Source organism: Sander lucioperca, chromosome 1 (assembly GCF_008315115.2).
Source record: "Sander lucioperca isolate FBNREF2018 chromosome 1, SLUC_FBN_1.2, whole genome shotgun sequence".
Classification (NCBI taxonomy): domain Eukaryota; kingdom Metazoa; phylum Chordata; class Actinopteri; order Perciformes; family Percidae; genus Sander; species Sander lucioperca.
This window is the reverse complement of record NC_050173.1, coordinates 51,738,864-51,751,383: the sequence shown is the minus strand read 5'-3', so window position 1 is coordinate 51,751,383 and position 12,520 is coordinate 51,738,864. Positions and strand designations below refer to the sequence as shown.

At 42.8% G+C, this 12,520-nt stretch overlaps 1 protein-coding gene across 1 annotated transcript; it reads left to right on the top strand.

The window, feature by feature from the left end:
- The first annotated feature begins 7 nt into the window (after positions 1-7).
- On the top strand, positions 8-11,834 carry fam199x (family with sequence similarity 199, X-linked). Its single transcript, XM_031280089.2, has 8 exons — positions 8-106; positions 1,508-1,688; positions 2,323-2,542; positions 4,352-4,510; positions 5,106-5,267; positions 7,268-7,451; positions 7,703-7,806; positions 10,870-11,834. Exons 2-8 carry the CDS (start codon positions 1,522-1,524, stop codon positions 11,041-11,043), a joined length of 1,170 nt encoding a protein of 389 aa, XP_031135949.1. The 5' UTR covers positions 8-106; positions 1,508-1,521; the 3' UTR covers positions 11,044-11,834.
- Positions 11,835-12,520: the final 686 nt, after the last annotated feature.

Below are 12,520 nucleotides of genomic sequence, written 5' to 3'. Positions count from 1 at the left end.
GCTCGCTCCCGGGAGTCTCGCGGTGACAGACAGCTGAGCTCATCGGTAGAAAAGAAAGGAATTGCAAATGGAGGTGGCAATAATGATCATTCTTTGAACGACAAAAGGTGGGTATTTTAATGTAGATAGCTTTTTAATCACAACTTTGCCAGGTTTATAAACCGTTCGGATATGTTATTGTGTGGAAATGATTAGTTAGGTGTCGTGTTGTGGCTTGGTGAACGCTACGTGGATATTTGAGGATTAGCAACTAACGTTAGCTAACGATGTTAGCTTGATGTTGTGTTCCAATCACAGGCTGTTTAATGTAACGTAACGTCAAAGTGTAAACTAATGTAGCTACCTTCTAGAATGCTGGATTCTCATTTTGCCTTTATTCGTACGACGATGTTTAACGTTACAGGAAAGCATTTTAGTCTTGTTTTGTAGTCTTCAGCATCCTTAGTAAAAAAAAAAATCAGTATCGTTAGAAATATGAACTAGATTTGCCCACTAACGTCACTGATGTTACCAGCTAAGACCCAAACGTAAATAAGCTCGACTAGCTAATGTAACTGCTTGCTAGTATTTGGAGTAAAACAAGTTTTTTTCAACGTGCCCAAAGACTTTGTAACCAAGTGTTAAAATGTATGCAAGCAAGACTGGTCTATTGAAGTACATTCGTTAAAGTTAAATCATAGCTTTTTTGTTAATTATGCACGTAATATTACGGATGTAGTGTATGGCCTATACAGCTAAGTATTTGGTAAAACAACAATAGCTACATACATTATATCTCCTAATTTTAAATATTGCAAGCATTGTTACATACTTGGCCTGAATCTTTTCAATAGTTTTTCTCAATGTAAAATCTACAAGGATATTTAACGTTTTCAATGGACGATGCTGCATCGATTATCGGCCGGGCCATAATCGATTTATTTCTGTTTACAATTTAATGTAGGCCTAACAACCTTTCTGTTTACATATTCTGTTATGTTTTGCACATTCAGGAAGTGCCATGTGCTCAGTGCTGTAGTTTTATGTATCCAATTTATTTAGTATTAGAGCACTGCGGAATGTTTGGTTTTTTAAGCTTGAAAAGCTATGAATTAAATATCCTATATGGCTTTAATAGAAAAATGTATTTGACGAATCGTGATGCATCGAGATATCGAATCGAAGATATGATAATCGTAATCGAATTGGGAGATCAGTGAAGATTCACACCTCTGTTAATTTTGCCGCAAGCTTTATTAGTACTTTATTAGTCTGTTGTCTAGACTTTTAATCAGTCATTTTGTATACAAACAAACTTTATTAAATTTAAGGATAAATATCATGTGGGCACCTTCATGGAAACTTGGACAACCCAGTGCAGTCCAATATAATACCCTTGCAATCAGTAGATACTGTTTGAGAGTGTTTCAGATGTGCTTATTCTATTTGGTGGTAAATATTGAGACCGCTGCATTGAAAAGTGCCCAGTTATATTTGTCTCATCTTTGCCTTATCTTGTTTCTGTGTCAGGTACATCTCGCCATGTCTGAGTCTCTGTATGAGAAGTTTTTAGCGCCAGATGAGCCTTTCCCCCTCCTCTCCCAAAGAGCCAACCTCAGTGATGTGGGAACTCTGGATGTGAGTGACTTCGGCTGTCAACTCTCATCTTGTCACAGAACAGATCCTCTACACCGCTTCCACAGCAACAGGCGAGTAGAGAGCTCACACGTGTATGTCACCCGTCTGTCGGGTAAACTGACTTTCAGAATGTATTTTCAAAGGTTATTTGTGCAGAAAAAAAAATCGTCATCATTGTTTTGGAATGTACTTATGAACTACATTTAGGGCTGCACGATATTAGGAAAATCTCTAACTGCGATTATTTTGACTGATATCGTGATCTGATTCACGATATTGGAGGGAATGATCATTTTTGTATCATTATTCTCATTTTCATTGAAAGAAATTTTTTTTGCGAGGATCTGTACCAAACAAAGATTTTTTCTCTAGTCTGTAGGATACGATTTGTAGGCCGAAATGTCTCTGCAGCACCACAATACTTCATTTTAGAACGGTTTGACAAATATTTTGCCTTTAACAAATATGGGGCCCCCCCCTGCGATTTGGATTTGGGACTAGTTCATATTGCGATTTCGAGACAATTGCGATTAATTGTGCAGTCCTAACTACATTTATATGTGTTCAAAGAGAAGGCCTTTACATAGTTGAAATGTGCATTCTTATCTTGTATGCACACCACTCCTTCTCAACAAAATGATCAGAACAATTCCCGGGATTTACCCATAGAATGTACTTGTAACATCCGCTCGTGTTTCTCCCCAGGTGGAACCTCACTTCCTGCGGGACCAGTGTTGCCAGCTCAGAGTGCAGCGAAGAGCTCTTCTCCTCCGTGTCCGTGGGGGATCAGGACGACTGCTACTCCCTTCTGGATGACCAAGAACTAACATCCCTGGACCTGTTTCCAGAGGGCAGCGTTTGCAGTGATGTGTCCTCCTCTATCAGCACCTACTGGGATTGGTCCGACAGCGAGTTTGAGTGGCAGGTTGGTTTGTTATATAGTCTATATCATTGACGTTCCACTTCCGGGATTGCTCCGTTGCCGCCGGATTTCACTCATTTAAGCCGGCTATCCGTTGCCTTGGGCTTACTTTGTGTTGGCGTTCTAAACTCCGGTGGATTTCTGAGGACTATGGTTAACTGCTCCTCAGATCTCTGCAGGGTGAATCCAGACAGCTAACTAGACTATCTGTCCAATCAGAGTTTTCTGTTGAACGACTAAAAACAATTTTTGAACGTACACGTTCCACCAAAACAAGTTCCTTCCGAGCCTATTTTGCAGCGGCACCTGCGACTTTTCTCCGGTGCTTAGCGCCGCCCAAGACGATTGTGATTGGTTTAAAGAAATGCCAATAAGCCAGAGCACGTTTTCCTCCCATCCCCGAATGCTGTGTGAAGTAGCCAGACCCTCCTCTAGCGCGCTTTGGAGGAGGGTCTGGTCAAGCGAGACTAGTTGTTATATGACCTAGAAGTGTGTGTTTTTTTTTTTTTAACATTGCTGATTTTAATTCAGGCTTTTGGCTTTACGATGGAAGTCTTGAGTAGAGCTGGGTACCGAATTCGATATTTTTTTAGGCAACGACCGAATTTCCTCCTTAGTATCGAAAAATGCCTCGTCGTTCAATACCAAATTTCAATACCTAAGGAGCAAATCTCATCAGCGTCAGTGAGCCAATAAGCATGCAGCACGCTTCTACCAAGATCTAATAATGTCTGTGATTGGCTGTCTATCGTTACACATCGTAGAGACACGCAGGGAAAACTACGTTACACAGAGACGGGGCTCACGTGGTAGGAGCTGAAGAATGAAAAAAACATTTGAATAAAGATTTTTACCGTAATGTTGTAATTTCTATTTGTTAAAGGATTTTATAGAATTGGTATCAAAAAAATTGGTATCAAAAAAAAAAAAGTATAGTTCAGAAACCGGTATTGAAGTAACTGTATTGGTATCGGTACCAGTATCGGAAATTTTTCAACGATATCCAGCCCTAGTCATGAGAACCTAGCTGCATTATTTTGCTGGCATGAAACACACAGGGCCCTATCTTGCACCTGGCGCAGCGCAAAGCCAGACGCAAATAGCAAATACACCTGCGCCCATCTGTGCGCCCATGGGCGTGCTAGTCTTACAGGGAGGTGTGTTCAGGTGCATTCTGGGCGTGCTGGTCTTACAGGGAGGTGTGTTCAGGTGCATTCTGTGCGTATTGCTATCTTAAAGCAGCGGGAAGTGATTGTCATTGACCAACAAAAACCTGGTCTACAGTCAGTAGCGCAGCATTTCATTGTTATTTTAACAGCAAATTAGTAAAATGCGCCTAGGCTCATGCACAGCGCGTGCACACTATGGTTGTTACACACACACAGGGAAGCGCAGCAGCACACACGCATGCAAAAGATTACAAATAAAAATATTACGGTGCAAATCCTCCATCATAATAGCAATGATCCAAAGTCCAAACGTGCCTGGCTTTTAAAGGGAATGGGAGATGACACTCTGATTGGTTTATTGCATGTTACGCCCAAAACACACCTATGAATTAATTAAGTGAATTACTCTAAGTGCAACCCTTTTGAACCATGCGCCCGGTGCACGGACCCTTTTTTTCCGCCGTCAAACTAGCAAAAGTGGATTTGGACACACCCTAAATGCACCTGCGCCAGGCGCTTCACGACGTGCGCTTTGATCGTTAAAATAGGGCCCAGAGGCTGTGGGTGTTACAGTGATTGACAGGATAGTTTGTCTCTTCATGTTTTTCTCTGCTCCTCATTGTTCGCCTGTCTTGCGTCTCAGTTGCCAGGAAGTGACATTGCCAGCGGCAGTGATGTTCTGTCAGACATCATCCCGAGCGTGCCAAGTTCCCCCTGTCTGTTTTCCAAGAGGAAGCCTAAGCCCCACCCTCACCGCAACCTGGATGAGTTACCATGGAGTGCCATGACCAACGATGAACAGGTAAACACAGCCAACACACCTTTCTGTATTATGATGTTTTTAAGTTAGCAACCTCTCCGTGCTGTCAGCTATAGTAACCATTCGATTGTGGCATGGCTCGCAGTTCAAATAAATAGGTTGCTCTGTATGCTTCATTTTGTCAGAGCTGAGCTGTCAAGACCAAGTTTGGGATTTTGCAGGTTTTTTTGTCAGTCAAACATATTTCACAAACTAAACAGGAGGGCTTAAGGGGGAAAATGATTTTATAGGTGGGTAGATAGCATAATGAATTTATAAAAAAAAGCCACATCATTGCGGATTCCAAAACTGTGGCGATATACCATAAACAGTTTGTTTAAGCTGTTGAGCAGTATTTTGCTGTATTGTCGCTAGGGATGTCCTCAGCTGACCTGCAGGATCAGGGCAGATCCCAGTTATTTATTTCTTTTTTTTCTGATGAATCTGTATCGGTGACATAAAGCATCAGCCATTTGCATTCCATTACCCCGGCAGTCAAAAACACCTCCATTGTGCTCCGTTAAACTCTATGTCTCCGCCTTTAGTCTTCACTGTGGGCAAAAGGACCAAAACCACATGTCTGTGTTTCCTGTTCCAGGTGGAGTACATTGAGTACCTGAGTCGGAAGGTGAGCACAGAGATGGGCCTGAGAGAGCAGCTGGACATCATCAAGATCATCGACCCCTGTGCTCAAATCTCTCCCACCGACAGCGAGTTCATCATCGAGCTCAACTGTCTCACCGACGAGAAACTCAAGCAGGTGGGCCGTAACTCTGACGCACATCACTTCGCTAACAATACAAGGCAAACAGAACAGTTCTAACTAGGGTTGGGTAGCGTTTGTTTTTTTTCCCCGATACCGGTGCTAAAGCGGTACTTTTAAAACGTTGCCGGTGCCTGAACCGCTACTTTTTAAGAAAGTAAAAAAAAAAAAAAGAAGGGTACTAAACAACAGTCGGCGACATTTAAGAACAACATGTTTATTACTATGGCCATATGGTCAAAATTAAATGATTTAATAGTAATGTAATAACTGTAACTTATAATAAACAATAACTTATTTCACCAGTAAATTGCTGTTGAATGACAAAAACAACCACCAGATGGGAAAAGGGTATTTTACAATAACTTTGAATGCACCGCGAGGCTGTAGGTTACCAGTTTCAGTGAACGCACCGTCTGTTTTTCCGACGTCGGCATCTGCTGCGCTGCAGAGCAGACTGTTGAAATACAGTCACACTTTACACTGTTTAACGTTAGCTGTCAGCATTTTAACCGTGTTTAATCCAGCTGCTAGCTAAAGGTAGGCTAACGTTACCTGCCGTTGAGTGTAGTGTAAAGTCAGGCACCGAAATTTTCGTTCTTATTCGGTCTCGTTACTACCGTTTAGGTCGGAACCAGTGCCCTATTGGCACCGCGTTTCGGTACCCAACCCTAGTTCTAACTAATTAAAGCAGATTTTCTTTCACACACAACCTCACACTTCTACAGAAGTGTGAGCAGCCTGTCGACCAGTTAATACAAGAAAGGAGATTTTAATTGGCTGCTTTCTTGCCATCCGTTGTGGATTTAGTAACAGTCTGCAAAGTAGTATCACTCCCTATGAAAAGTTTTAAGAGTTGTCCATGAACCTAAAAATCGTATTATATATTAGGGCTGGGACGATATGCTTTCGTCCCGATTCTTTCACGATACATGGGTGTCGATTCGATTTGCATTGGGATTTTCATTTATTGCGATTCTAGAGGTATTGTGATCCGATAGTATTGAGTGTTGCAATTACCTTTGCCTTCTTTAAAGTGCTCATATCATGCTCATTTTCAGGTTCATAATTGTATTTAGAGGTTATATCAGAATAGGTTTATGTGGTTTAATTTTCAAAAAACACCATCTTTTTGCTGAACTGCACATTGCTGCAGCTCCTCTTTTCACCCTGTGTGTTGAGCTCTCTGTTTTAGCTACAGAGTGAGACATCTCACTTCTGTTCCATCTTTGTTGGGAGTCGCACATGCGCAGTAGCTAGGTAAGGACTACTAGCTTGTCAGTTGCAGAGTATGAGGGCGTGCCCTGACAGTAGCTAGGTAAGGACTACTAGCCAGTCAGAAGCAGAGTATGAGGGCGTGCCACGCTAGCAGCTAGGCGAGCATTATAACGTGTGTTACAAAGTGACCACGTTTGTCTCTGAAGTAAAGGCTGGACTACAATAGAGCTGTTTGGAGCAGTTTGTGAACAGTGTTTTCTGTTGGAGATGGTAAGTCCCTTTGGGGTGGACTTTGGGCTTTTTCATTTTGTAAATCTATAACATACACAAAAATGATATATAACACAATAAAGGAAAAGAAAAACACCAAAAACCATAATATGAGCACTTTAACAAAAACTAAAGTTGAATAATACACTTCCAGAGACAATATGTCATGAGACATTTCTAAAAAACTAATGCACATCACATGTCAGTCACTCTGACATTTATTTAATTTGTAAAAAAGTGCATAACATGGATTTTCTGCTTTCCGTCTGTTTTGCTGGAAATGGATATGATGTAGTCACCGTTGCCGCATAAACAGTATATATTCAGGTGAATCATTGGTAAAAAAAAATGTAGTGATTGTAGGGGGAAAATGGATTTAAAAAAATCGTCGCCAAAAAAAAAAGTGTATTACAGAGAAGCACTCCTTGCTAATACATCAGTAAACCGAGGTAGGAAAGACGGTGAACCCAGAGTTATGCAGCATGTTTGTGGTTGTGTGATGTCATCAGGTGCGTAACTACATCCGAGAGCACAGCCCCAGGCAGCGGGCCAGCAGCACCAGAGAGGGCTGGAAGAGGAGCAGCCACAGCAGTGCCAGCACCGGCGGGGTCAGCGCAGCCAGCAGCAGTAACGCCAGCATGGTCAGCTCTGCCAGCTCCTCCACCGGCTCCACAGCCTCCAACTCTGTAGCAGGTGAGATGCTATGCTACCTGCTTGGCTAGCAGCGTGAGCAGCAGTAATGGTGCCACCACCAGAGGCTCCTGTATCGACAGGGCACTGTCTGCTCCGTTATGAGTTATGATTGTACAAGGGACAGAAGGGCACTTTTTATTGGTGAAATAATTAGAATTTGTAACATAAAGGCAAATTTTCAGCTCAGTTTCAATGTTTTTTTTTCTGGTCTTCCAGATTGTAATACGGTTTAACATTTGCTTGTGTTCAAGGTGGCCCAGCGTCAGCCTGTAGTGGAGGCAGTGTTGCTAACATTAGCAGAGCTCACAGCGATGGCAACCTTTCCAGTGCTGCAGAACGTATACGAGACTCTAAAGTAAGGGGTGTGGGTGTGTGCGCGTGTGTGGACAATGTCTTTGTTTCCTGATGATGTTGTTATTGTGCTAAACAAATGCCATTCCATTTTGATCACTGGGGACACACAGGAAAGCATCCCAAGCTGTACATTTGCCCCCTGGACCTACTACTATTTCTGCTCCCACTCTGGTTATTGTTTTGTTGCACCATTTCACAGAGCACGTGAGACTAGCTAATCGCCTCAACGCCTTGATCCTTGATCCATCATCTAGGGGTGCACCGATCCCACGTTTTTTGGGTACCAATCCGATAATGTGTTTAATTAATGAGCTGTATGTCTCACCGTGTCAAAAGTGACTGGGATCATTATTTTATGTGCAAGGGGACATAATAACGAGGCGCACCTGAATAGGGTTGGGCATCGTTTGGATTTGAATAATTCTAATTCCAATTGCGATTCTTCCTTTCGATTCCGGTTCTTATCGATTCCGATTCTTTGAGGGGTGGAGTTGAAACGGGTCACATGCCTATTTTCACAAATAAGAGGAAAGTGGCGGTTTGCAGTTTTACCGGGCTTTTTCAGCATAAAATAAAGCCACTCTAGAGGGCTGCTTACTGTGCTCCATGGCTGCAACTCAAGCGCCTGGCTGCTACGGAAACCAGTACTTGCGCATGTTAAATTGGGAAGCGACGATCGGATATGCAACCAAATCCTCCAAACGATTCCAATGGAGAAACGATTCCACTGGAATCGTAATTTTTTAAACGTATCCAAGTAGGAATCGGTTCTCGATGCCCAATCCTACACCTGAACGCATCATGAAGTCCCAGTGGAACCCGCGTGCTCTACCGTTTGTCGTTTGTTTACGTAACTCACGGGGAAGGCCAAACGTAGCCACACCGGTTGAGGGGAAACGGAAGGATTTTCCAGTTGTGTTTCTCCGTCATCTCGGGCAGTGGCCACGGTGTCTGGATAAGTGCAGTTACTGTTAAGCTAACATTACCCAGTGGCTGTTTCGTCTGTGTGTTGTTGTTTTTTCTTCGGATGCTCGCACGGAGGCGGGAGTGGAGAGAAAAAAACCCACAATAATGTAAACCTAGAGTTAAATAGATCGGCCCCATTGTCACGATCCCCTATTGTAGTGGAAAATCTCTTTGGCCATTCGGTGGAGAAGAAGAAATTAAAGATCGTCTGAAACACTGGAGTTATCTATGTTGTTTTATTATTCTCTTGCAAGTAGAAGGAGACAGATTCAGTTTGACAGAGTGCCAAAGCAGTCTGTGAAAGAGTTCCCAGAACAAAGGAGCACATGTAGTTTTATGGGTGAAAGCATGCAGAAAGAGGTGCTGACTTCTTGCCAACTCGGCTATTTCTTATCAGCGAGCAACAGCGTGCATGTACGTCGCGTGCACAAAGTTCTACTAACAGCTTCTTTAGTCGTTCTTTTCATCGTTCTACACCAGGGACACGAGCAGTTCCGTATTTGGTGTTAAAAGGTTTGCATAGTTCTATCTGAAGCATACATGCAGTTACACATACAAATTCCAATACACAATTCAGATATCTGGGTCAGTATCGGATCGGTGCATCCCTAGCATTAGGGCCGGGTGACATGGAGAAAATCAAATATCACGATATTTTTGATCAAATACCTCTAACGATATCGCGACGATATTGTAGGGTTGACAATTGATGCTTTCATAAAATATTTACACAGTGAGATCTGTGATAAATAATCACCAGTAATGTGGATATAATGACTGAGTGGGTAAAGGTAAATAATAGAACAGATATACAGTCTGGGCAGTTCAGAAAAGTACATCACTTTACTGTAACGCAGCCTTTAAAACCAGGAAAAGACAACACTTGTGTCATATTACGATATCCAAAATCTGTAAGACGATATCTAGTCTCATTAGATTAGATTCAACTTTGTTGTCATTGTACAGAGTACTAGTAGTACAAAGACAATGAAATGCAGTTTGCGTCCAACCAGAAGTGCAAAAAAAACAAAAGTGCAATGTGATATACAAAGTATAGACAGGTAGGACAGGACATAGGCAGGACAAGAAATATATTGCAGTGTTATAAGAGCAGAATAAATATGGCTATATGTAATATGAACAATGTATGAACAACATGTACATATATGTGCAATGTAGTAGCAGTGACATAATAGTAGTAAGAATAATCTAGATATATGCAGTGTAGCAGAATATATAATAAGAAAAACAGAATAAATATGGATATTCTGTATGAACCATATAGACAGATATGTACATATCACGATATTGATTTATATTGCTATATTGCCCAGCCTTACTTTTTTTTTTTTTTTTTTTAAGATAATTTTTTTTGGAGCATTTTAGGCCTTTATTTTGATAGAACAGCTGAAGACATGAAAGGGGAGAGATAGACAGTCCCTCCAGAAAAACGTGATTATGCGATCGCATAATTCAATGCATAATCGGCCAAAGTCCGCATATTTATGCGGGGGCCGCATTTTTTTCAAATACGCCGCATAAATTGCAGATTTCCACGCAAAATATGCGGGGCTTGCATGATTTCATAATCCCCGCATTTTCGTTGCAAAAAAGTCACACATAGCAGAAAGTTGAAAAAATGGTGCGTTTACTTCACACAAGAGCAGCCATTTTCCCCTGTTGCCATGGGAACGTTATGAAGTGACGTAATTACTCAACGTGAACATCATCGAAAAAGCTGCAAACCCCGCGATGAAGCCACGATAAAAGCAACGTTTTTGCAAGTTCCCGCAATTTCATCGCATAAAATTGCATAAATATCCCGCATATTCCATCGCATTTTTTAAGAAAACGTGCCGCATAATCCAGGATTTTTGCCCGCAACAATCACAAAAAAACTCAGCATTTTTCTGGAAGGACTGGATAGAGGGGGAATGACATGCAGAAAAGGACCGCAGGTCGGAATCAAACCTGGGCCCGCTGCGTCGAGGAGTAAACCTCTGTATATATGGTCGCCCGCTCTACCAACTGAGCTATCCAGGCGCCCAGCCCTACTCTAACCTCTCTCTCTCTCTGTCTGGCCTCGCCGCCTTTTCAGAAACGTTCCAAGCAGCGTAAGCTTCAGCAGAAAGCCCTCCGGAAGCGGCAGCTGAAGGAGCAGCGGCAGGCCCGCAAGGAGCGCCTGAGTGGACTCTTTCTGAACGAGGAGGTGCTGGCGCTGCGCGTGACTGAGGAGGAGGACCGCGGCGACGACCTGGACATACTCATGTGACACCAGTGAACCAATCGGTGCTCCCTCTACGCCTGTTCCCTCCCCCCCGCACGGCCGCTGCCATAGAGCCCATAGACCACGCTACTCCCGATCACTGCATGCCATTAGCTTTGAGTAGGCTAACGTAATGCATTTTGTAAGAGTAATGTCTGCTAGGCAGTAATAGCTTGTAGTGGCTTCTGACATAGCTTTGACATATGGCTTGCTAATGCTAGTGTAGTACCGCTAGTGCTTAAACTGATAGCCCCACTGCAATCACTACTAAGCTAGCTATAGCAATAATGCTAAAAATGCCGCGAATGCTTTGACTAGACACCGACCTCAGTCCAGCCTGCTTATAGCCAGTTATAATGCTGTGACCACCTAGAAGCTCGCAGATGCACACAAATATACACTACTAAAGACAGTTATGTCCACTTCGTGCTGTTAAGAAGAGGATTGCTTCTAGATGCTGCAACAGCGTATATCCATTGCTACTAATACAGCCCCCGCCGGCAGAAGGACAGATCAGGCAAGAGAAGCAGAGTTTGGCCGCATTATGCCGACGCTGCTCTGCGGGAACCAGTTGTTTTTGTTTTTTTTTCTTCATAACATACAGGGGAGCTATGTGCAAGGTGGCAGTAGATTCCACCCATCTGCCTACACATGCATCCATACTCACAGGGCTATATTCTGCACTGGCCAAACTCTCTTAAACTTAAACTGCTGCAGGTAATGTTACAGCACGAGTATACATCTGAAGGCCTACAGTCCAAGTGGCTTGAGTGGAAAGTGGGGCTGCTCTATTACGGGGGAAAAAAACATCGTAATCGCGATTTACTTTTGGTCAATATTGATATCGCAACTATTTAACACGACTGCTCATTGACTTTTGGAAAGACGTTGCCACTGTTGAACTTGGAAAAACTGTGAAAAGGTTGAACAAATCAACAGTGAAAACACCTTGAGCTGAACATTTCTTCTTTTTCGTTCACAGCACAAAGACAAAATTAAGAGTTGACTTGCAAAACGCAACGAACGCAGAACGATCGCCATCGTTAGGAGCTGAAATCGTAATCGCGATTCAGATTTGGATTAATTGCACAGCCCTAGCAGAAGGTATCGGTAGCAGTTTTAACGTGACAGCAGTTTTTTTTTTTGGGGGGGGGGGGGCGACACAAAACTGCGATTGAAGCCTTGCATTGATGAGCAATTTCTCTCCATGGTGGATGCCTGAAGTCTAATTCAGAGTGCAGTTCAGAATGATAGCCCTTCAAAACTGACAAACACAACTGAGGTGTGGGAACTGAAGTGAAAGGAAGTCTGTCTTTCTACCTGCTGAGTGTTGGCGGTCCCCTTTTCACTCTGAAGGCTTAGAGGGAGCACTGAGTCTGCATGTTTAAAACCCCAGCCACACACACGAGTCCCCCGCGTGGCCCAATAACTAACAACTTCATCATTTGCATACACCTGTTTAAAAAAAATAAAACAAATAGCT

Bases quoted from the DNA above. Each gene is read 5' to 3' on its own strand.
- fam199x (XM_031280089.2), top strand. From the start codon at position 1,522: ATGTCTGAGTCTCTGTATGAGAAGTTTTTAGCGCCAGATGAGCCTTTC. The intron at 4,511-5,105 runs GTAAACACAGCC...TTCCTGTTCCAG, and splicing joins CCATGACCAACGATGAACAG to GTGGAGTACATTGAGTACCT. The intron at 7,452-7,702 runs GTGAGATGCTAT...CTTGTGTTCAAG, and splicing joins AGCCTCCAACTCTGTAGCAG to GTGGCCCAGCGTCAGCCTGT.